Source organism: Cupressus sempervirens, chromosome 3 (genome assembly GCF_028749045.1).
Source record: "Cupressus sempervirens isolate cs-2001-9-10 chromosome 3, ASM2874904v1, whole genome shotgun sequence".
In the NCBI taxonomy this organism is placed as follows: Eukaryota; Viridiplantae; Streptophyta; class Pinopsida; order Cupressales; family Cupressaceae; genus Cupressus; species Cupressus sempervirens.
The window spans coordinates 944,387,671-944,413,424 of record NC_143120.1 but is presented as its reverse complement, the minus strand read 5'-3'; the positions used below and the strand labels follow the sequence as shown (position 1 = coordinate 944,413,424).

Sequence of the window (25,754 nt, the reverse complement as noted above, 5' to 3'; positions counted from 1 at the left end):
CAAAGATGCCACAACCATGTCTTCACTAACCTTCAACTGTTTTTTTAAGGCATGCATCTCATTATTCTCATGTTGATACAACTCATCGTCTTGTAATGTCATCTTGGGCTGTTCCTTGAAGTTAATATCATGCGTATAAGAAACACATGGTTCATCACACCTCTCAAAAATATAATTATAGGCCTCAATTTCCTTGTTACTTTGATTTGCATGCAAAGGCAAAAGTGTTACTATGTTATCATTTTCATGCAAAGGCTCATCATACAAAGACTCCAACATGTTATTACTTTGAGTACAACCAGCCTTATCAACATGTTTGCTAGGGCTAACCTCCAAATCACCAACGTAGAAACTTGTATGTTCCTTATCCACAGCTGAAATCATCTTATCTACATTTTTCTCAGCGCTGGTCTGAATTTTTTTAGCCTCCTCTTCGTTATGATGATTCCCACAATCATAATCAGGTGTACTAGTGTCCTCACATGTCAAGAAAATTTGTTCTTGCCTCATAGGGGTCCCTTTAACTTGTAAACCCATGGAGATCAACTCACTATCTGTCATGCGATCTTGAAATCTAATGATTCTATGCTTAATTACTTCCTCCACGAACTCAAAGGTTGCAAATGAGATCATCAACTTAAACAAGCCTTTGCAATATCTATGTTCCCTCCTCCAAAAAGCTAACAAGGTTGACTGCAACCTCTTGCAAATTTCAACATCTACATCAAGAATTGAAGATATAATAGTGTGCATGCAAGTCTATACAGTTCCTGAATGGTAGCTCCTAATTTCAAACAAGAAGCATTCTAACAATTCAAGAATTAAATCATTGCATTCAAGGTCAATCATAATATAAAATAATCTCATTTTTACCATAATATCCAAAATCTGAACCCTCTTGTCAAAAGCAGGGTCTTTGTCATCATGTAATCCCTCCAAGTTCTTCACTATCAGCTAGAAAACTTTGTTCAACACCACATCATTGCAGGCCATTGTAGGAGATGTTATTCGCATAATCTCATTGAGACAAGAGGCTACTGCAAGCCTCACATCTTTATGTGGATGTTCCATAAACTTGGGTTGGACCAAGGTAACCATTGAAGGTTGTAAAGCCCAATTCGCGAGCCTACAATCTGCCTCCTCTACATTGGTCAAATATGTTTTCTATCTCTTCCAATTTGGAAAGAACATCATTTAAGGATTCCATGTGTTCTAGTTGCAACCCAAGTATGTATAGCCAATCCAATTATTTTTCTTTCTGCAAGTTTCTTACCTGTTCACCATTAAAAGTGTCACTAAATTCTAAAGAAAACACTTGATTTTTCAGACTTTCCATGACCGCTTCAATTACGTATGCTTTTGCTTGATTAAAGAATGTATTTCCTTCTGAACTGATTGTTGGAGCAAGATTTCACTGTTGTAAATCACCAAACTGCATGTTGCTTATCACCTAAGTCCTAAGATTACCTCCAATTCAGAAAATAAATCTCTTAGCATTGTTGTAGTTGTTCAATCTGTTGGTATGCTCAGTCTGAAAATTAATGACCCCTCCCAGTGCCACCTGTTTCATATAGTACTTGGGCCAAGCTGCTAGTTGATGACCTTCCTCCAATTTTTCTTGCCCACTGCAATGCACATACGGCTAGAACTCCAATACTTACAACCCCAATGGCTGTCACAATTACACCAATGTAAGATCCCCTTCTACGATTGGCACAAATTTTCAATACAAATCACAAGCTTACTGCCCAGGGATTAAATAAACACTTTGCAAGGAGATGGAGTTTACATTTATCACTTTCTCAAATAGTTTGCTTGCATGGTTGTTGTAGTGTTCTTTGAGAATACTTTATAGTGATGTTATCAAAGGAATATCCTGAGTTTTTGAGTTAAGTTACTCTATTTAAAAAATGAATGAAATTCTCTACTCCTCTCTCTTGCAGACATGACCTTAGATGCAAGCACCTATTCTGTGATGAAATCATAGAACTCTGGCCAAAGACAATGACTACTGAATAAGTCCCTTAACAAATTCTATTACCACCAAAAACTCTATAACTGTTGTAAAATTTGTCAAATCATTAGCATACTTAAAAAAAGTTTCCAATTCAATGTTCAGATCTCTTCACAAGTCATTCATTTCATTTGAAATTCTGAGAAAGTAGCCACATCCTTGTGATGTTTCTAAATGCTCCTGATGGTATTATACTTCATAAAATTATTGGTGATACTGATTAAATGTCCCAATATTATTATTGGTTAACATTATTGCAACCTAATGGCGTTGAATTATTTTTCCCAAACTCTTGTCAACTGCGTTTCAACTTATAGCAATAATTATGCTGTAAAGTTTTGAGAGAATTATGCTCAATAACATTTTGCTCCCTTTGTCCGTTTTGTGGAAAGTAACACTTTTGGAACTTTGGTACCATTTTCAATTCACTACTTTGTCGATTGCCAAGAATAAGAACTCATTCAAATATCGCAACGATTAATGGATAAACTATAGTGTTCAAGCAAACGTTTGTTTTCCCAACATAGCTTTGATAATCTCCTCTATACTTGTATAGCCGTTCAAATAAAGGTTGATTCATGCAAAGAATCAACTGCTCGCTAATATATGAAGAATATCATCTGCCAATCTTATATTCCACAAGGCCCAAAACAAGGGTGAAGTTGTTTGATTATGAAAGCAAGTGACGATCAACTCTTAGAACTGAAAGAACAAGATGGTATTGCTCTAATCTTTGTATAGGCAATAATCATCTCCGCTTTATTTCTCCCTACTTCGATAAATAAAAATTCTTAAAGTTGTCAAGTTATATTACTTGCTGCACAAAAAATATTCAACACAATAATAATCTTTCCCACTATAAATATTGTGTTCAACAAACCCTGACTAAAGCAACAAAAAACAACCCGATAAGTGCCCAAAAAGACTTGTCCTCGATGTGGTAATAATGTTCAACTTCGATATATAATCATTTTCTTGTAACGGTTCTTGTATTGCTACCGTTTCCAAACTGACATTCTCAGTGTTTTCAAACAAGAGAAAATTGACCACTGTTGTCCCTATGGTTTTGAGCTATAAAGTTTGCCGACCTCAAAAGAAGTTCGAAAATTGCCCCAATTGAGAAATTATATGGCTCAAGTTAAGTATTTTCCTCATCTTTTCCTCTACCACTTTTGCACCGTCTACATCATACATTTGGCTCCAACCTGTAACTTCTGCAATGTCTCCTTTATCCTCGTAGGCTCTCTTTACTATTACTACCAATGAGTCGTCATACATTAGGAAATGAATATCCTAAATGAATTGTACAAAAATTACTTCCTATGTGGTTAATAATGTTCCATTTAGTCTCTATACGTACATCAAATCAACAAAAAGACACTATCAAAATATTTTCAATTGATAATTGCTATGCCACCAATAATACCCTTCAGATTTGAGACAAATCATTGCTTACACTATTAACTCCAGCCAATTATTATTATTCAATCCCAAATATTTGGAATTAGGCTTGTATAATCACTCCCATATAGTTTGTGGCTCAAGTCCTAGAATATGCGATGCCAAAAACAAAATTCCCTTCACTTTTTCTTTTTTTTTTTAAATTGAGGATGTTGGGTCCACCTTTCTTGTCTAAAGATTCACAATCCAACCAGTTTAATGAAATCCCATGGTTGCTAAATTTATTCTTCAAATGATCTTACAGGCTGGGACGTTATGCGGCTCTGATAAAATTCTAATAAAAAATTTTGATAAATGATTTCCAGCTCTGAAAAATGATAAATTCTTTTTGCAAATTGTTTCTCAATAAATTGTACAGGCTGGCACGAAAAACCAGCTTTGATGCCCCTGTGATATCCCGAAAGATATTTTCCCAATACTTTCTTCACAATAGATTTTTAGAACATAAACAGATGAAGATGCAATATAAACCAACAATATAAACCAATAGATTCTCATAAAATACCCCAAAATATGTTATTGCATTATACATCAGCAATACAATAACTAGCATTGGAAAATCCAATATTAAACACAGTTTTACAATCAAATTGGAACACTAAGAAAAGAACTTGTAAACACACGTGAGATACCCGATGTGAAGTCTCCACGGACATGGGTTTGTGTCCACTATCTACCGACACAAGGGTTTACGTCCTCAAGCTAGATGAAAGCTGAAGCTTTACAATAACAGAGCTGCTCTTCCCTAGAGACAGAGACAAACACTAAGAACAGCTAGCACAATTTTGCGGAAAAATCGTCAAACCCTCCAAACTTTGCATATGAGCATGATGCCCCAAAATAGACTGAAAAAGGCATGATTTTGTGGAGAAAGATTGGAAAATTTGGACACGATTTTTTAGGTGAAAATTCGATCAAAACCCACCATGATTTTTGAGGTGAAAAATCAATCAAAACCAAACAATACAAAGCTTTGTTTTTTAGGAAAAACGATAAAATCCACCAGATAATTTTTGAGGGAAAATTTATAAACCCACAAAAGAATCCCACGCAACTTAGCAAATTACAGAATTATTAATTTTTCAAGGAGAAAAGTTATGAAAAGCCATCAGATAATTTTTAAGGGAAAATTTTATGAAAACCCATCAGATAATTTTTCAAGGGAAAAACTTATGAAAACCTATCAAAAAAATTTAAGGGCAGCAAAACATGAGACTTCACATGGTAAACCAGCACATGCAAGTACATGTAACAAACATGCAAGTATATGCAACCCTCAAAAAAGAGACTTTTGCTGCAACCAAGAAATCGCAGGACCAAAACCTTAACCAGGCTTGCGATTTCTAGCAAAAATCCTTGATGAAGAACCACAAAAGTTTCATAAAGTACCTCCAACAATTCTTATTTCTAAAAATTGAAAAGCAAATTTCTGGAAAAAATTCCAGATCAAAAGAGGCTCAAATTTACTTAAACAATTCGCCAAATTTTATGAAATCCCATCAACCTACTCTAGTATCATGTTATGGTAAATCGATGTTGTTGTAGTTGTGTTAAACAAAGGAGATGAAAGCTCCTTATATAGATTTATGAAGATGGTGTTTCTAAAAGAAACAATCGTGAACTAAAGACTGAAATAGAAACTACCTAATAAACTAAAGACTAACCAAGATGACCATTAAAGAAACATTATAATATTATAATACCTAAATGCACTAAATAAATGAAATTTTGATTTGTTGATTGATCCATGATAATTGATCATTAGTTTGCTCTATTTTTAGGATCCACCATGTTCTTGAAGTCTTCCTCACATTTGAAAAAAGTCACATACTTACATGAGGCTATTAAGGAAGTTATACAAGAGGTGGGGGAAATAATGTGGTGTAGGTGTTGACAGATAAATTAGACTAATATTAATTTTCTTTTCCTTATTTCATATAAATGGTGGCAAATGTTTAGGCCCTCAACCCCAAACCTTCAAAAAATTGCCATCCATATTTTGAGTCAACCAAGCAACACTTCTAGATGTGAGCGCAATTGGTCCATGTTCAAGCACATCCATTCGAAGAGGCATTATAGATTGGATGAGGAGAGGTTGAATGATCTTGTCTTCATTAATTACAACCTCCATCTTAGGACCAGACAGATTTTGAACATTGACTCCTCTCCAATCACTCTAGTGCAAATCAATCTAGAGTTTGAGTGACTCATTGAGCCTACCAATCTCATCTTCACTGAGGAGGACCAGGCAGACATAGAAGCTAAGGCTATGGTTATGGCTATGGCAGAGGAGGATAGAGCACAATCTTACACACACACACACATAGTTGATGTTGATCATTGTGGCACCTCATAGGTGGAGATTATGGCTTCTCAATCATCCAAGACCTACCTTAGAAACATTTGTAGGAGGCAAACAAACTTTTTTGAGTCTGAGGCCAAGGTTGAGGATGAGCTAGAGTCTGAGCCATAGACTTGTTTTCATTTACAATTACACATATGTTTGGGAACATTTAAATGTCATCAATTTCGTGGATTTTATTTACATTCAACAACATTTATAATTCCATAGATGTGTGTGTGCGTGCGCGCGCACTTTCTATTTACTCCAACTAAAATTTACATTTGCACGTATGTAATGGATGTATATTCATTGTCTATGTATGTGATCAGATTAACTTCTATTTGATGATGTTATAGTCTATGTTACCGGATTCGCACCCTGGAGCTCAGGTCCGAGTCCGAATTCATTCGGGTCTAGATTCGAGCTCGGGTCCGCAACGGATCCGAGTAGGGTCCGCATTTTGGCCTGCGGGTCCGCTCGGGTCCGTGCCCGCGACGGATCCGGGCAGGGTCCGCATTTTGGCCTGCGGGTCTGCCCGGGTCCGTGCTTGCACGGACCCAGTGAATCCGGGCGGACCCGCAGCAGGTGGGGCCAAAAAGTGGCCCAAAAACGCATTAAAATTATGTTTTTTTCATTTTTTTTTTGCCAAACCCTAAAGTAAGGCCTATTAGATGCATTTCATTCATCTAATCTCTCATTTGCTTTGTCATTTTCCTCTCTCATTTTGGTGTGGCCATTTTGCAAGTTTGAAGAGAAGGTTGTAGAGATTGTTTGTGGAGTCTCAAATCCTTCAAATAATCAATGCTGAGTGTTCCAGGTATGCATTTGATCCTTCCTTTTGCTTCTTTCGTAGTTTGTTTTTAGTTTTTTAAATTTTTTATATTTATTGTTCTAAATTTTTATCAAGTTTTGCATAAGTTTTGAAATATTCTTTTAAATTTGTTTTTATAGATTGCAAGAATTCAAGAATGAGTAGTCAGGGTTCAGTGGGTGGGGTGGGATCCCAAAGATTTAAAATTGATAAAGGCTCTCCTTTGTGGAAGTATACAACAAGAATTGAGCAATGTGCTAGTGGGGGAGGGTATATATGGAAATGCAATTTTTGCCAAAACCAATATAGAAGTTCCTATTTTCGAGTTAAACATCATTTGATAGGTCCACCAGGTCAAGGGATTTCCATGTGTGAGGGGCCTCCAGAGGGAGGTAAAAAAGGGTTGCCGGCTCCTCAAATAGCAGGCATGTTAAAAGAACAAGAAGAGGCTGATAGGTTAGTGTCAAAGGCAAAAAAAGATAAGTCAAAGCAAATACCACCAACACCACCCTCTCAAACAATTAGTAAACCACATCCCTTCCTACCTACCCCATCTATGGATGAAGATGAAATAGAAACACCCGCATCCCGCAAGAGAGGCCCATTAGATACGGCATTTGAAAATGACAAAAGAGAAATTGCTGACATAAAGGTTGGGCGTTGCCTCATTACAAATGGTGTTTCATTCAATCTAGTGAGATCCCATTATTGGAGAGAGATGGTGAAAGCAATAAATGATGCACCTCATGGTTACCAATCCCCTGGATATGAAAAGTTGAGAACCACCATATTGCATAAGGAGAGAAAGAATGTAGAAAACCTCCTCAAACCAATAAGAGATTCTTGGATCCAAACGGGGGTGAGCATTGTCTCTGATGGATGGAAAAATTGCAAAAACCGTCCATTAATAAATGTGATTGCTGCTTGCCCCAAGGGGGCAATGTTTTTGAAGGCGGTTGATTGTGAAGGGCAAGTAAAGGATGCAAATTTTATTGCCCAACTTCTCATTGAATCCATAGAGTCTGTGGGAGTTGACAATGTTGTCCAAGTACTAACGGACAATGCTAAAGTTTGTAAGGCTGCAGGTGCTTTGGTAGAAGCACGATATGAGCATATCTTTTGGACACCATGCACTGTCCACACCTTGAACTTGGTGATGAAAACAATGGGCAGCCAAATTGAATGGATGAAAAATGTGTATGAGGAGGGTGAGCAGATCCAAATGTTTGTGACAAACCACCATATGTCACAAGCAAATTTCAGAACTTTCTCCCGCTTGGAATTATTGAAGGTAAATTTTAAACTTTTTTTAGCTTCATTTACAATATTAATTTTTGTGTCAATACTTTACAAAATTTAATACATATTCTTAAATTTTTGTGTTATCAACTTATCATATTAACTTACAATTTGAATTAACGTGGTAATAGGTTGCTGAAACAAGGTTTGCTTCACACACAATCGTCCTTAGACTACTTGTGAGGGTGAAAGAGGCATTGGGTCAAATGGTTATTAGCAACAAATGGGGTGGATGGAAGCAAGCTGATACAGAAAAGGCCAAAATTGTAAAGGATTTGATCTTGAGTGATAATTTTTGGAATAGGGTGGAATATGCATTAGAACTCACCGCGCCCATCATGTCTATGCTTCAGTATGCTGACACGGATGAGCCTTGTTTGGGGAACATATATGATGCCATGGACTCTATGCTAGAAAGAATGAAATTAGTAAGTTTAAATTTTTATACAATACTTCATCCTTGTTTATTGAGAGATTTTGATTTTTTATTTTAAGTTATTAACACTACATCAAGATAACTTACATGTACATCATTTGACATCCCAGGTCATTCAGAGGAGAGAGCAGGATCCTGATACCTTGTACACTAAGGTGGAGAAAATTGTTCTACATCGTTGGAACAAGATGACTACACCTTTACACCTCTTGGCATATGCACTTTCTCCTAGATATTATAGCAGTGAGATACTTGCTATTCCTGGTAGAGTGGCACCATATAGAGATCTTGAAGTTGCTGTTGGGTATAAGAGGGCACTTAACAGGCTCTTTAGTGATCCTGATGTGGCATCAAATGTTAGGAGAGAGTTTGTTGATTTTGTCTCAAGCAAAAATGCAGAGCCTGATGCAATCAATGACCAAAGTAAATTGGATGCCATTGGATGGTGGTACTTACATGGGGAAAGTTACATGTACCTCCAACCTCTTGCCATTAAGATCTTGTCACAAGTATGTATTTAAGTTTTTTTTCCTTTTCTTATGTCCACTTAGCTTGTCGAATCAGCACTCTTAAATTCCTATTGTATTGTAAAATTACTTAGCTAATTTTTAAAAATTTGTTGGTTGTCTCTCTAGGTTGCAAGCTCTTCTGCTGCACTCCTTTATCCACTCAGTGAAGCATAACCGGTTGGATTCGAAGAAAGCAGAGGACTTGGTATTTATTCACAACAACTGGCACCTTTTATCACGCAAGGATCCAGGATATAGGAAGGGACCAGAGAAGTTGTGGGATGTACTACCTGAGACTTCTAACTTGGATATGACTGTCCAAGATATATCTAGAATTGCCTTGCTAGATGTTGAGGAGGACGAGGAGGAGGATGTGGCTGCCTCTGGGGCTAGTGGAACCGGTTTGGGTTCCAATGATGTGGAAAATGTCGATGATATAAATGAGCATGAAGCCATTGATCCCTCATATTTTGATGACCCATTTGACCCTTGAAGGGCATTTGCATCTTTGATAAACTATGTTTAAACATTTGTCATTGACTCATTGAGTCATTTATGATTTATCACTATGTTTCACAGTTTCAAACTTTATTAAGTCATAATTTATTATCTATCAATCTAATGAAGTAGTCTATGTTTTGAAATTCCATTTTGCATTTTAGTAATTCAATGTATGATTTTATTTACAACATTAGCATAGATTAATGAGTGAGTATTTAATGTTTATCTTTGACATTTGGCATTGATCAATAATCAAGTAACATTGATATATTCATACTATGGAATGACTTAGTTTTACTTTTACAACTATATGAGTTTATATTTTTTTTGCATATATATATATATACTAACGAACCCACCCACAAACCCAAATGGGAAAAAAAAAATTGCCCGAACCCACGAACCGAACCCCGAACCCGAACCCGTCCCCGAACCCGAATCGGCAACTTAGGTTATAGTGTCTTTAAGTTTTATTCAATAATGGGTGCATGAAATAAGTTTTAAACCGTCCAAAATCTCTAAATTTCAAGGGTTTTACTTTTTTCATTTTGCCAAGTCATAGCCACACTACTCAATTCGGCCTCACCGAGTCCAAGCCTAGGAACAATGGTTATCAGTCCTTGTGGATATTAAAATGTAGTTAGCTTGTACTTGAAAACTTGATCTCATTTCCTTGTTTCTATAACTAAAGAATTTATCCCAGGAAAATATACTGCTTGATGTCATTTTCCATTACTTTTTTGGGAAAGAAAAATTTTAAAATTCCTTGGCAATTTCCTACACTAAGTTACACCCACAAACTTGAACATACACTTGCATGTCATCTTGATACCTAGAAGATTCAAATGGAGAAACTATCATTTGATCAAGCATTATGGCACTCTTCTCCTTAGCTCCTGACATTTTTAGTGAACTGTTGAATTTTGACTGCAATAATCTGTAATCTTGAGATTTGGTTGACTGTTATTTCCCAGTAAATAAGATATATTCATACTGAACTTCTATTTGAAATATTAAAGTAAGTCCCCCAATTAAATTACAATAGGTGTACTTGATACATATGCAAGCATATATTCTAGCCATCTCTACATACGTTAAGTTCAGAATTCAAATAATGAAGGGTTTATAGTTGATCCAACAATTTTAACTTCCTAACATTCCAACAGGGACTGAAAATAGCATTTACTTACATTAACCAATGAAGATAAAAAGGGTAGACTAGCAAAATAGACATTCATTTAGATTAATACCAATTAAAAAGATCTGTATGTGGAATTTGCTCCCCTGTCTTGATAAAGGTCTATTTATTTTTTCTTAGCCATGCTAACAAATATTGCAAGTCAACTAACCTTTGCATAGATAGCAGATTCAAACTCGGTCTTTTCATTCTTGAATTTCTCACTCTGTGCCAGGCATTTTTCGGCCTCCACTTTCATTCTGTCAAATGAGCGTGTCTTCCGAACAACTTCTTCCTGCAATAGAAATAACAAAATAATCTTTAAAACTATTGTATATCCCAACAAATATCAATAGTAAATATCACTAAGAATTACAGTAGTTGAGTCACCTTGAATATTTTCTGCTCTAAATAGAATACTTAGAAAATAAAAAATTAAAAATGAATCCTAAAGCCACGATCCAATTGCTTTGAGTGGATAAAAACATAACTTAAGGAAAATGAAGTCTATTATGTGGCAAAACAAAATATAGCTTTAGTGGTCTTATTCAGTAGAACACACAATAATCGAAAGAGAACCTATACTGTTGATTGCTTTCCAAGAAAATCTGTATCGAAGTCATTTCGTTTTTATATGACATGTCACCTCTTACCACAAAGAAAAATGCAAATTATAGAATGAACAATGTCAGAATTTAGTAATAAATGAAGGACAAACAAGAGTGCATCGAATAACTCCTTGACAATACAGAACGCTTTTAACTTCTTATTTAATTGGTTAGATCCCATTCAGATCTTAAAAGTTAATTTCGTCTCCAATTTTGTAAACAATTCTGCAGGCCCTTTGCAGAGAGATAATAATATTTAGCATATTTGATATTGCATCTCTGTGCCTAATTTTATACGTGTTAGATGTTGCTAAGGAAAAGAAGACCCGCAACAATGAAGTGACCTGAATCTAAAACAATTTCACAAAAGCACATGTTCCCTTCATAATCCATCATATCACTAAATGAACATGTCCTTACACTGCTAAAAAACTTGAAAAATAAATTATATAATTCTGATTTCTGGATCAACCTAAATTGATTACAGTGCCATTTTGAATATAAGTAACAGAAAAAATGGTCATTCATTCCTCATTCTCATTGAGGAAATTCTGATTTCTGGATCAACCTAAATTGATTATAGTGCCATTTTGTATATGAGCAACAGAAAAAATGGTCACATGCAGGTAGCATATGAGGAGCAGGTATAGGTGCAATGATCCTGTAAGTGTATGTCAAAAATGGCCTTGCCATTAGAGTTTTATGTCTTGAGTTAAAAATAATGGGCGGTGTCAGTCCTAACATCCACCTTGGCAGAGTCTCTCCTAATTTCTGCCCTGCATTCAAAAAGTAGTAACATCACTTCAGATTTTCCCCTTGCACTTGCAAAATGACTAAGTTAAAATTCTGCCAAGCATCCAAGCATTTAAGTCACTCGAGTTTTCCACTTGGCTAAGTCGTCAAATAATTTGACCCAGTTAAATCATTATAAAACTCGGCCTGGAACATAGTATGCACAGCTTTGCCAATGAAAATCTCTACCATTGCAAAAAATTCTGGCAAGAACATTAAGGGTGCACAATTTGGGCTGGCAGAACCATGGCAGATTCCCGCCACACCTCATAAGTTGCTAAGTTGGTTCAAATTGCACCTGAGGTTTAAAAAAAAGTGGCAAACATAGCATGAAATTACTCGTGGCAATAAGATTGCACAACTCTGCCCAAAGCCAAAAGTGGCGGTAAGTGATGTAAACTCCAATCATGATAAAAACATAGGTCAAACCTTCCAGATGTACGCCTAACCCACTTTATCCCAGCAAAGAATGCAAAATGTGTGCCTGGCATGTGAAGGTTGTGTCTAAGTGACAGAAATGATCAAAAACGGGTGCTTGAAGGTCAAAAAGGGTGCTTGAGAGACCTAGAAGCAGCTAGCCATCAAGTGGTGTGCTTAGAGGGTCAGATCAGGTATCATGTGTCAAGAAAGAAGCAATAGGTGAGTAAAAGATGTTTAGCAGGGTTCCCTAATATCAAGACAGAAATCTGATGTTTGAGATTGCCACTGACAGCAACTCATTATAATTTGTATGATGGCAGATCATGCCCTTTTATCATTACTCCATTTAATGTATGTCAGCAGTAAAGCATGGATTTTGGTTGAATATGTCAAATTTGAAACATAGAAATGGTGCTCATACATGTGTTATCAAAAATAGTTTAATTTTATTATTTGTTTACATGTGTAGCGAGACTGTTAACTCCTAGAGAGACCAGAGCAGTGCTTCAGTTTGCTTATGACAGCAATTCGTTGTAGCAGCTTAGTAACCTTTTACTGTATCCCTGTTTTATTGCATGCACCAGTAGATCGGTAGTTTAAGCAACAGAAGTTTGCTTCTTCATATTGTTATATCCTTTGATTAAACAAAGAGACAAACAAGGGCATAAAAGATTTTCAGCCTGGCATTATGAGGGCTAGTTGATAGCTGAAAGGGACCCTTTGGCTGATATTACACACATGCCATGATAACTTATAGATATAACAAATCAACACTAAATTCCTACTCATGTACATACAAGGAACAATAAACACAAAAATAAATGTGCACAACTAGCAAACGATTATACAAATGATGGTTTCTTACACTCAATCTTGTATTTGCATCAAGCAGGAAATCCAATATCTCAGACGTCACTTTCTGATCATTTGGTGCTTTTTCACATTTCCATCGCCATTCCAGCTTGGTGCCTTCCTTCTCTAATGTCCATGACAACTGCAGTTCACGTTTTAGTTCTCAATTCTCTCATCTGATTAATTAAATATCATGAAAAAACATGTATAAACACGTCAGAGACAATCATCATAACACAAATTATACATGTTTCTAATTTAGACTAAATCACTGCACTGAGATTGTTAACTTTAACTTTTAACAGATTACTCCCATTTCTACTGTCATCATTAGCCCAAGGCATTTAACCTCTTTGATTGGGAGTTTATTATAGAACCAAAATGGAATCAATATTTTTCCATGTAGGCTAACTTTAAGAACTAAATATGTAATTTTATAGAATGCGGCATTACACAATAGCACTCAACCCAAAATATAGGCGAAAAACTCAAGAGTTTTAATTAATGCAGCTGCTGCAGAAGATTCATTAATAAATAATATATATGCATCTTTATAATTCCATGCATTATGTGCCTGCAATTTTCCCACTTTCTCAACACTGATAAATTTTTAGTACTGTTTATCTGTAAGCACTGCCCATCTTCAGTGTTTGCTACATTAGGTTTATCTGATTTTCTAGACTCTAAATATGTGTTTATTTCTCAATCTCAAATTTAGGGTAAATAATATGTTTGTCACTAGTTATGTACATTTCTATATTAGTGTGCTCTTTTCTCCTATTCAATTATAAAAAAACTGTGATTTCATGGACGCCTGTATGCATGTTTGCTTTTATTCTATTTTTTCTGTAATAAATACAAGTAGCATTCAAAAGAAACCTATATGTTTCTGTCTTCATTTCCTCCTTATATGTGAATATCTACATCAACAAATGAATCTGTGAGTTTGCTTTTTCCTGTATGTTTTCCGCAATGATATTTGTGCTCCCTCTTTTTTCTGTGTTACCTAGTTCTTATTGGCTTGTCTGTGGTACTAAGGGGTACAATTGCTAGTTAATGCCATACTGGGCCAATAATGCTTCTGATGCACTTAAATTAAAAAAAGTAACTTTGTTTATAAATAAAAAGTACAAATGTGAAAAAATGATTTTACTGGCTTGAAAACATTTTGTGGACTTCTTGAATCAACAAGACAAGAATTGTGCATGGTCACAAACATGGCTCGGTAAGACATGGATTTGCCAAAATTAGGCCCTTCCAAGTGACAATTAAGCATCTCCATAAACACAGCAACGTCAAAACATTTGACTAAAATCCACTTTCTTTTTCTTGTGTACAAATTCAGGTCAGACAAGAGTCGGTGAGTTTAGACATATTGAAGATTCTCGTAGAACTTGTACGGGTTGTATTTGCTCAATGACAATTGCAGTTTAATGCATAGTTTGCAGACTCGGACTTAACTTATACTCGTGATCATACAGTATGAAGGACTTGAGCTTCGAAGGAAAGAGGCAGAATGAGGAACAAAAAGAAAATTCACTTACCCTCATGTCACCATTCCCAGCAGGCTTGAAAGAATATATTGAGCCTTGCTGCTGGTGAGTAAGATGCTTTTGTGCATCTGCCAGATACTCTGAGGCAGACTGGTCCCATTGGCTTGCACGATCGGCCACAATTTGCTCTGCACCTGCTCCAAGCCCCAAAGAAAAAGAGATATCTTAAAGAAAATAGTCATGTAGATTGTAGCCTAAAGCTACTTCCAATGGACTTTTATGTCAGACAGAAATATATTCGTCCATGCAAAGACTAGATGCCTCGATCTCGAGAGTAGATAAAAATTGTCAAATTCAATTGCCTAAAATAATTCGCATGAGAGTTTCATTTTTGGGATTGTGTAAATGGGTTTGATTGGAAACAGCACGAATACAGAAAAGAGAAGAAGATAGTGTTGCTGCTATTTAATGCACCGGGGAACTCTTCTGAAGCATGTTGACATTGGCAAGTACAAGGCAGAGCTGTGAAATGTCTACTCACATTCTGCAACAGATATATTATCTGCTAATTGCAATTTTTTCTCCCCAATTTCATCAGATATTAGATAATAATCATAACCATTCCAAATCATTGAATTAGAATTAGTGATTCCAATTTTGTGCCTGTCAGTTATCGGACGGGTCAAAACTCAAATATGGATTGAACAAGGAAGCTTTTGAGAAACTATAATTTATCAATGACATTAAATAATTGGTTAATCGTTTCCCGTATCAAGAATATCATTTAATATATATAATCATGTGTATGAGAGTTTCACTCTATTTATCTTTCAATACTTTATTCAGAAAAAATCCTATTAAATATGGGTACACAGTGGTGTCTCACGTGCACCAATTTAAATAAAAATTAAAAACTAAATTGGACCGATAATGTCCCAGTTTACTGATTAAGGGAGGAAGGAAAAAAAAGGATTTTACAAACTGAAGAAAAACTGGTTTGGACTCTACAGGACCAGCATAGAAAGTGGCTACTAACAATTTCGGGGCAACTATGGGAGCTCAAATTATTGGTGATTTAATCAAAAATGCATAGGCAAGTATAGTTACCATTGCAAATCCAAGCGTGAAGCCCGTCTGTTATTTGGAGAATGAAAGAGACGGGTAACCAGCTGCCCTTTACATATATTATTCTTTCCTTGTTTTCTGTTTCTATACAAACACACGTATCTGCGCTCAATGTCTCCATTGACTTATTTGCTGAAATCGCTTGATATCAGAATCCCAACAGATAAAAATTGGGGATTTAAATTGATTGATGTCGGAATCCAAACGGATGAAATTAGGGTTTAAATTTGCAGATTTCTGTGTGGGCCGACGATTTTAGCATAGAAATTAAATTCCAACGAAATTTATCTGGCGGTGAGTTTTGGCGGGGCGAGTTTTTCATTCCTCGAATTGTAGTAGTTTGGATATGCTTACGTGTTGGCGAGGGTGCATAAAGCTATTCCGCTAGTATGACAGGTGTATGGTGATGTGTCCATTTTTTAAATAATTAATAAAAAGTCCATAATTGAAAAATAATTCTTAGTTGTCATATTCTATAACTGGAAAAAAAACTGTAGTTTTTACTCTACAGGACCAGCATAGAAAAAAAAAAAGTTGTAGTTTTTACTCTATAATTGGTTCGGACTCTAGAGGACCAACATAGAAAGTGGCTACTAGCAATTTCGGGGCAACTATGGGAGTTCAAATTATTGGTGATTTAGTTAAAAATGCATAGGAAAGTATAGTTACCAGTGTAAATCCAAGCGTGAAACCTATCTATTATGTAGAGAATGAAAGAGAAGTGTACCCAGTTGTCCTTTGTTGTCATAAAAGTTTGCACCCCTGTCTAAAGTTTTTACCTAAACGCAACCTTGTGAAACATGGAAACAATCTCCACGTTGTGGAACTTGAAGTGTGAGATTGAGTTTTCGCACATGACCGACTTCCTTCCTATGAGAGTGCACCTAACTACTCTTTGAGAGGGAAAGGGAGAAGGAATGCATTAAAGCAAACTACTTGATCTAGTCTAAATTGGGTGATACACCAAAATAATTTGTTCAAACTTATTTTTGCCTAACAATACACTATTCATCAACATATTCTCAATATACACTGATTTAACCTTTGTTTCAATCCGACAGCCACAAATAGATTTGAAACCAAACAAAATGCTATGAGAAAGGAACTTCACCCTATAACATCTGAGGCAAAATAGATATTGTTATGCAATCTTTGAAGGATAGAAAACAAAACCATCAGCAAAGGCAAGGAAGTTTTGTACTTATATTAATGGGGAAATGAGGTAAGATAGAGAATACGTTCATGCATAGACAAAAGGAGAATTATAGCAGCAGAGCATGGAATGCAATACTAATGAATTAGAAAAAGGTCGACTCTAAGAAGGGTTACAAAATTTGCTTTTATAATGCAAGCATAACTTGGATAACTTCTACCCCAAGGTAAAGCACAACAACTGCATTTACAATTGCAAAGAACAATCACTGCAAATTTGAAGAAGATTTGATCCTAGTACAAACTTAGATGTAGGAAAATCATACATTTCATAGCCAACAGAGCCTTGGGAAGACAAAAATGGTGGCCATTAATGCTTTAACCAAGTAGGTGGATAACTAGGTGGCGATGGAGTGCCCTTTTCCATTTATCAGTCATGGGGATTACTTAAAATAACCAATAAATGGTCAAGAAGTTTTGATTTGTCATTAAAAAATATTTCTTTCTTGCTATCAGCCCACCAAGTCTGGAAATCAACAAGTCAAACATTTTCAACGTTCACCCTATATCTTTCCTGCAATTCCATTGGTCGAAGACCCTGACACATTCCAACTTGGATAAATGTAAGACCTTGTCTTGTTCACCCAAGGACTTATGATCTCACGAACATCAAAGAAGTCAAATCCCTTGTAACATCTCACGTTGAAAGCCTAGCCCTTACGATCTCAGGATCACCAATGTATCTTATGCTCATGGGTCTCCATTTAAACATTTACAATCTCATGACAGGCAGTTATCATTAGTCATTTTGTAACTTCGATAATTACCCAGCAGCTATCATTGACCTTAGACCACACGACAACGGTCATCTTTCCTTGGTGTAGCATTGATAGCATCAAATTCTCCTTTCATGATCACACGACAACACATATTTCATAAGGTTGCAGCCCTCAGCATCCACTTCTACAATCTTACGATCAACAGGTACTTTGTAGCATTGGAGAACCCATCATTTATCTTTGCAATCTTATGATAGAAGGTCTATCGTAAGATTGTAACGCCATTTGATTTGATTTATCGGCTGAACTTGTCGAATGAATAACTTTGCCCTTTATTCAATGCATTTGTCCTTCGAAACTGGCGCTTTACCTTTTAATTATGTCGTGATCCTACAATCATACGACGACACGACCATCACTCTACCCATAGCATCAAAAGCTCTTTAAATTGACCTTGAGATCTCATGAACAATAGGTTCATCGTAAGATTGGAACATCCCCTGATTTGCTTCATCAGTGAAATATGTCGAATGAATCATTTTGACCTTTATCCGATGCATTGGCTCTTTGAAATTGGAACTTGCAATGCTTCAACAATAGGAAGTGGAGAAACTAGACCCACCTGAACATGTGGCGGCTTGTTGTTATGCCACTATGGCTAATAACCTTGCAACTTTGTGTTGACAATTGGCTATATGTAGTGATGTAATTATTGTCATTAATGGCAACACATGATGTACATGTTGTAGAAAACCTCAGAAATAAAGAAACTTAGCTTTTGGTACTAAGAAAATTGTCTAAGTAGGAAACTGGTTTACAACAATGATTGTTTTGATGTATAACTTGTTTATACGATGTTATCTAAGAGAAAGAGGTCAAATGGAAGTAGTATACATATTGATGATGATGTATAGAACCTCAGACATATGTACGGATTGTACGGGAAAGAGATATTCACGATTTACTAGTGAACAGAACAACAAAATTAAAGGTAAAGGAATTATTTTGTTTACAAAATAATTACTTGACCAATTTGGGCCGACATCCTAGATGTTTACTCTATGTTGGAAAAGTATATTGTGGTCTTAGCCGACTGAGCAACAATTTGAGAAAAGGCATGGTGTTTATGCAAAGGATATCTTATTAGATTAAGTGTGCAAGTGATGTGGTTTTTTTACTATGCGAACTTTTTGTGAAGCGATATATGAGAAGTTTTTGAGAACCTATTTTTGTGATCCAAGATCGAACTGAGGTTAGAGATCAACCGAGAAGAAGGTACAACATCTATACATTTGTAGTTAAGGAACTTAAAGTTCAATTACTTGTTTAGGCAGTGAGCTCTTCTTGTAATTGAAAGTGCATGTTTGGGCATTGAGCTCTTCTTTCATCCATTGTACTACAACTCCTAATAGGGTTGGAATCTTCTGACAGGGATTCAAAGTCTCCTAACAAGGACTCCTATGTACTAAATGCTTTTATAGACTCCTGACAGGGTACATCCTCTAACAAGGAACATTTATGTTAGTACATCATCTAGTGGGTATCATCCCCATCGGGGTTTCCTAGTTAACAAATATGGTGTTATGAGCTCTCTTTATGCATGGATATTATTATTATTTGACATTACTTGTTTACTTTCTTATGCATGCTTCAAAGTAACAAATAATATCTAGTTGGTGAAAAAAGTTTGTAGAATACTGATTCACCCCCTCCCTCTCAGTATTCTCTATTTCTAATAATTGGCATCAGAGCACAATTACTCTAAAGAGGCTTAACAACTTGAGTAAGATCCCTATGGATATGGAACAGTTGATGAAGAACCTTGAAGAGACACTTGAACAAATTGATCTCCTTACTGAAGAAAGAGATAAGTTGAAAGATATATATGAAGACTCCAAAGTATACATTGGACAATTGAACGATAAGATTGAACATCTCAAATCCAAACCTGAATCTACTAAATCTGAAACCTGTGACAACGAATATTCAAAATTGAAAATAGAGTACAAGACCTTGAAGCATGAATTGAAGATTACCAATCTGAAGTTGAGTTTGAGGAATGATCCTAGCAAAGTTGAATCTGAATCGAAGACCAAAAAAAAAAGATCTTAGAGCAAGTCTAACGAGGAAGACATCTGAATTTGAAGCATTAAAAAAAGATCATGATGAACTTCAAGAGTACAACACTATTGTGAAAGGTGAACTAACTCAAAGTAAGGTACAACTTGAAAAACTTTATCTAGCAGAGAAAAGCTTGATGAATCAATGTCAATACAAAGACCTACCTATGATAAGACTGGTCCTGGTTATCTATTTAACATGTCTACAAAGAAACCTGAAAGTAAATTAGACATGAAAGAGAAAGAGAAATCTAATGATAAGATTAAATCCAGTCAATCTTCTGATAAATCCAAAGAAGTTGAATAAGAGAAGGAAACAGTGAAATTGGATGAACCTAAACAGGTGGAATCTCCTAAGGAAACCAAGTATGAATTTTGAGGTAAGTATTTTTCATGTAATGAAATTGGTCATATGAAAAGAGATTGTACAAATTAGTTATTTAATCATTTTATGAATTTTTATTGTTATAATTGTCGTTGTATGGGTCATAAAGAAAATGATTGTAAGAAGCTTAAATATGATAATGATAGAAGAAATAGTAGAATGTTTGAAAATACTAACCCTGCAGATAGAAGAAGATCTAATGAAAGGACACTGAGAGAAAAAAGACCTTTTGATGAAAGAAAGTAGATCGTGTGTTATAAGTGTAACAGCTTTGGACACATGGCCCATAATTGTCAACCACCTATTGATCAACAAAACCCCAGTATGTCAGTTATACAACAACTTCAGACATACAACAAAGTATTGTAGAATGGATAGAAGGAACAATGGAAGGAACTTCGGGAATAATAGAAGGAATCATGAAAGAAACTTCGAAAACAAAAGCAACAATGGAAGAAAATTCAAAAATGACAGAAGGAATCATGAAAGCAACTCTAGAACTAAGAAATATAATGAAGATCAAACAAATGTAGTCAATGAACTTTGAGAACTTAATGAGGCATTTATTAAAGGATTAGATATCTCAGAGGAAAAGTTAGATGAAGATGAGACAATAAAATTGAAGTCAACAATCGAGTTTGATTCAACCAAGTTGAATTAAGCTTATTTACAACACCAGAATCTAAAACTTCATTTAGATATCGAGCTATGAGTAGCAAGGTTGAGAAAAGACGTATCTTGATGAGTTAGATGGTAGCTAAGCTCGCTTGCAATTTGAAGCTAATTGTAACAAGTTATGTAGGAAATAAAAGTTACTATTACAACAGAGAAAGTTTATTCTATGACAAAAGATGAAATCTATGCTTCTACAACAAATTTTGTGGAGCGAAGTTTTGTGGAGCATTGTCGTGACGAAGAAAGCTATGGTGAATCTCAGATAGCATTTGAAGATCAAACAAAAGATCTTGAACAGATATTTTATTTCAGAGTGAAATAACAACTTTTTTTGAGTTAGTGAAGTACGCAATTAATGCAAGTTCTAGTTGAATAAATAGAGTACGAACTTGATTATTTCTAAATTGTGATTATCTCAAAAGCTTAGAGCACCTAGAAGTGAATTAATAAAGTGATTTTGAGAAAATCCCTACTTCGAGAAAAAGGTATTTTATCATTTTCTGCGCATAAATTCTTCGATTAAATTCTATTTGGTGTAAACATGGATATGCCTGTAGTGCAAAATGTTGAGAATATTGAGAGACCCAAATTAAAAGGTGTTCTTATGAAAACCCTAGAGGAAAACCCTAATTCAGCTTTATCAATTACTCCAGACAATGTGGTTTTCTTGGAAGACGTAGGAAGCTACTTGTGTAGTAAGTTTGAATCTATTGGAAGTGAGTTTATGAACAAATATATAGAATTATTTTCAATCATGATATGACTACTAAGCCCGATTATGAACATTTGAAGGATTTAGACTTAGTCAGATATCACTTTTACCACGAACTTGATATTGAAGAGTGGACTCAGATTATACTAAGCATAATTCATAATAGAAAGATTTGGATGGGAGAAGATGTAGTTGACATCTCTGTCGACCTTATTCATGAGGTCATTGGTCTTAGCAAATAAGGCAGTGTACCTATTAGTTCAAGAAAAAGGTTGAGAATTATACTAAGGCAGTTTATAATGGATAGGCAATAGTGATCAACACCATCAAACAACATGATGTAAGATTTTTGAGTAGAATCATCGCATATTCTATTTGTGCAAGTTCTAAGAGTGATGAGTTGTCAGCAGGTTTTATCTATGCAACCTATAAGATATGTGTTGAGAAGGAGCAAGTAAATTTAATTGAGATTCTAAGAGTACAACTCCTTGAGAATTTGGAAAAGATTAAAAGAACTAAGAATGGTGTATTTTGATTCCAATCTCTGATTAATTATATTTTCTTTCATATACTTAAGAGATTTCCATTTTTATCAGTTACTGATATTATGAGCAGTGAAAGATGCACAATGGACAAGATAATAGATGTGTGCAAAAGGTATCTTGTAGAGAAAATCTTGGATAGCAAAAATTTGATTATGAGGACATTTCAGAATGAGATGAAACATAGATTAGAATTGCCCTTGCGATTGTTGACAGATTTAAGAATGATATATGTCTTATGGTGGACATAGATCTGACATATATTGAAGCAATTGAACCTCGGGAAACATTTCTTGAGCCCTTAAGATATGAGTTAAGTGATTTTATAGCTATTGGTTATATTGATTTATTGTTGAAATCCAATATAGATCAAGCATCATAAAAATTTGGAATGTATGAGGAAGTAACTCAGTAAGCTTATCAGGCATCATTAGAGAAGGCATCTCATAAGAAGATTGCAACTATAATGAATAAAGCACTATTTGAGGCTAGTATGTTAGAAGAAAAATCACAAGCAGTTAGATAAACAATCTCTAGTTTAAAACAAACTGGTGAACAAGGTGTAATGTATGTGACACCTCTGTTAGTTGGCCAAACATCCAATGTATTTATTGTAGAAATTCCTATAGAACATAGCATTTCATATGTTGTTGTATCAGCCGAGAAACCAAGTGGATCTAAACGGTAGTAAAAAAGGGTTAAGTGGCAAGCTACTAGATTAGAGAAAAGAAAGAAGACATTGTTCACAATTAAAGACTCTAGTGATGATGAAGAAGCAGAGGAACAAGAAGACAAACATCTAGAAGAATTTATTGTTTCCAAGCAGCCAGTAGGTAAAACAAGGCAACCCTAGAAACCTAAGATAGGGAAGATTAACACAACCATTGTTAGTGAAGGAAACTTCGTACAAATGAATAAGTTTTATGGTTTGTATAATGATATTGACAAAGATCATATTGATATCTCTACTATGAGATATATGATTCTTATTAACTTGAAATTTGAAGACATTAAAGGTTTTGTCAATCAAGAAGTCTATAAAGGACTTATAGCTAAGAAGGCATTAGTTTGGGAAGAAGATATGGAACTTCAGAAATCAATGATAAGAACTATGTGCAAGACTGAAGATGAAGAAGAAGTAAAAAGACTGATGGGTAAACTAGCACCCTATCTACAAAACAAAATGAGGCCAATTCTATTTATGGGCGGTGATAAGGATGTAATAAGAAGTGAAACTGTTGTAGCTATCAATAAAATGATGATTGAGGTAGAGACAACTCCTACCATTGCAGAAAAAATGTTGGAAGTATCAATAAGTGGTGATACTATGCAAATTGATCAAACAAATGTTACAGTTAGCATTGATGATAACCCTTTTGTAAGCTACGATCAGCTTGAGCCCCCTTCCGAAGATATTAAGGATTGGTTGAGACTAATTGAAGAAGAGAAAAGATAGCTTGTAGAAGAGAAGAAAAAGATTGAAGAAGCCAAGCTGAAATTACTTGAAGAGGAAAAGAAGCAGAAAGAAGAATAAAAGAGGAGAGAAGAAAGAAAAGAAAAAGAAAGAAAAGAACGAGAGGAGAAGGAAGAAGAAGAGAGAAAATCTAAGTTTAGGGAGGGGAGAAGAAACAAGAGGAAGATGAGGTGAAAACATCTAGCTCATCCACTCCTATATCTCTTACCAACCTTGTAGGTGATGATGACGATAAATCTAACATGATCTTTTCCTTGACAAATTGATTGAGAAGAACAAAAAAGTTAAAAGTCTATAAAGAGCATTAATGGAGGTGACTGAAAGATTGCACAACGCTCTCACAACCAAGCATTCAGAAGCAGACCCTGAACTGAGAGCTCAAGTAGTTGTAAAATTATTTGATGATGAGTTTACAAATTTGTTGAATGTTGTTGAGTTTAAGGCTCAAATTTCACATGATGCTAATCTTTCTGGTACCATTTGTCAAAACATTCGAAATGATTTTCTAAGTCTTCATACCTTTGTCAAGGAACTCTGAAGATGTCAACAAGTTGGCAAGGTATAGTACATAAAGTGTACTTTATCTCATAAGTTGACCAAATTTTTGGATAGCAAGATTCAAGAGAAGTTGAAGGAGCTGGAAGCTCTAACTAGTCAGATACAACAACCCTCTTGTAGAGTTGATGGGTTTGAAGGACAAGTTGTTGGTGTTCACACAAACATTAAGAAATTAGAACTTGAGAAAGAGAAATTTTTGAGAAGACTATCAAAATGCAGAGAGTCTATTGCTCTCAAGATATCAACTATTGAGAGACAGTTGGAAGAATGTGCCAAAGCAACAGACACTTATGCCAATTCATAGGAGAAAGTTATGAATAGTTTAAAGGCAAATTTTGATGATTGTATGAAGATAATAGCAACTTGAGGCAAAAAGACATAAATTTTGACAATGTTTGAAAGTTTTTGATAGTTTTTTGGACTTTTCGACCTTTGTCATTGATGTCAAAGGGGGAGAAGTGTAGAAGAAAATTGTGTAGTAAAGGAGAAGTGTAGAAGAAACTGTGTAGTAAGTTATGTATGTAGTAATCATATCAAAACAAGGAGCATTTTTAATATGAAATATATGTAATGTAATAGATGTTATGTATTGTAAGTTTTGGTAAAGTTGTCACTTAGCCAATTTTCCTTACTTTGTTGCCATCAATGCCAAAGGGGGAGGTTTTTGACAATTGGCTATATGTAGTTATGTAATTATTGTCATTAATGGGAACACATGATGTACATATTGTATAAAACCTCATAAATAGAGATACTTAGCTTTTGGTACTCAAAAAATTCTCTAAGTATGAAACTAGTTTACAGTAGTGTATTGTTTTGATGTATAACTTGTTTATATGATGTTATCTGAGAGAGAGAGGTCAGATGGAAGTAGTATACATATTGATGATGATGTGTATAACTTCGAACATTAGTACAGATTGTATGGAAAAGAGATATTCATGATTTACTAGTGAACAAAACAAAGAAATTAAAGGTAAAAGAATTATTTTGTTTACAAAATAATTACTTGACCAATTAGGGTCGGCATCCTAGATGTTTACTCTAAGTTGGAAAAGTATATTGTGGTCTTAGCTGACTGAGCAAAAATTTGAAAAAAGGCATGGTATTTAGAGAAAGGATATCTTGCGAGATTAAGTGTGCAAGTTGCAAGTGATGTGCATTTTTTATTATGCAAACTTTTTGTGAAGTGATATATGCGAAATTTTTGAGAACCTATTTTTGTGATTTGAGATCAAACTAAGGTCAGAGATCAACTAAGAAGAAGGTACAACATCCATACATCTATATTTGAGGAACCTGTAGTTTAGTTACTCGTTTGGGTAGTGAGCTCTTCCTGTAATTGAAAGTGCATGTTTGGGTAGTGAGCTCTTCTTGCATCCATTGTACTACAAATCCTAACAGGGTTGGAATCTCGTAACAGAGATTCAAAGTCTCCTAACAAGGACTCCTATGTACTGAACGCTTTTATAGACTCCTAACAGGGTCCATACTCTAACAAGGAACATTTATTTT

At 35.2% G+C, this 25,754-nt stretch overlaps 1 protein-coding gene across 1 annotated transcript in view; it reads right to left on the bottom strand.

Moving 5' to 3' along the window:
* Positions 1 to 16,188, bottom strand: part of LOC149569856 (DNA repair protein XRCC4-like) — a 62,826-nt gene extending 46,638 nt beyond the window's left edge. The window contains exons 1-4 of the mRNA XM_089822573.1: positions 15,825 to 16,188; positions 14,769 to 14,911; positions 13,238 to 13,366; positions 10,725 to 10,847 (exon numbers count right to left, since the gene is read on the bottom strand). Of these exons, the coding sequence (XP_089678699.1) occupies positions 10,725 to 10,847; positions 13,238 to 13,366; positions 14,769 to 14,911; positions 15,825 to 15,963 (534 nt within the window). The 5' untranslated portion in view covers positions 15,964 to 16,188. The remainder of the gene's footprint in view (positions 1 to 10,724; positions 10,848 to 13,237; positions 13,367 to 14,768; positions 14,912 to 15,824) is intronic.
* Between the last annotated feature and the right edge of the window lie 9,566 nt (positions 16,189 to 25,754).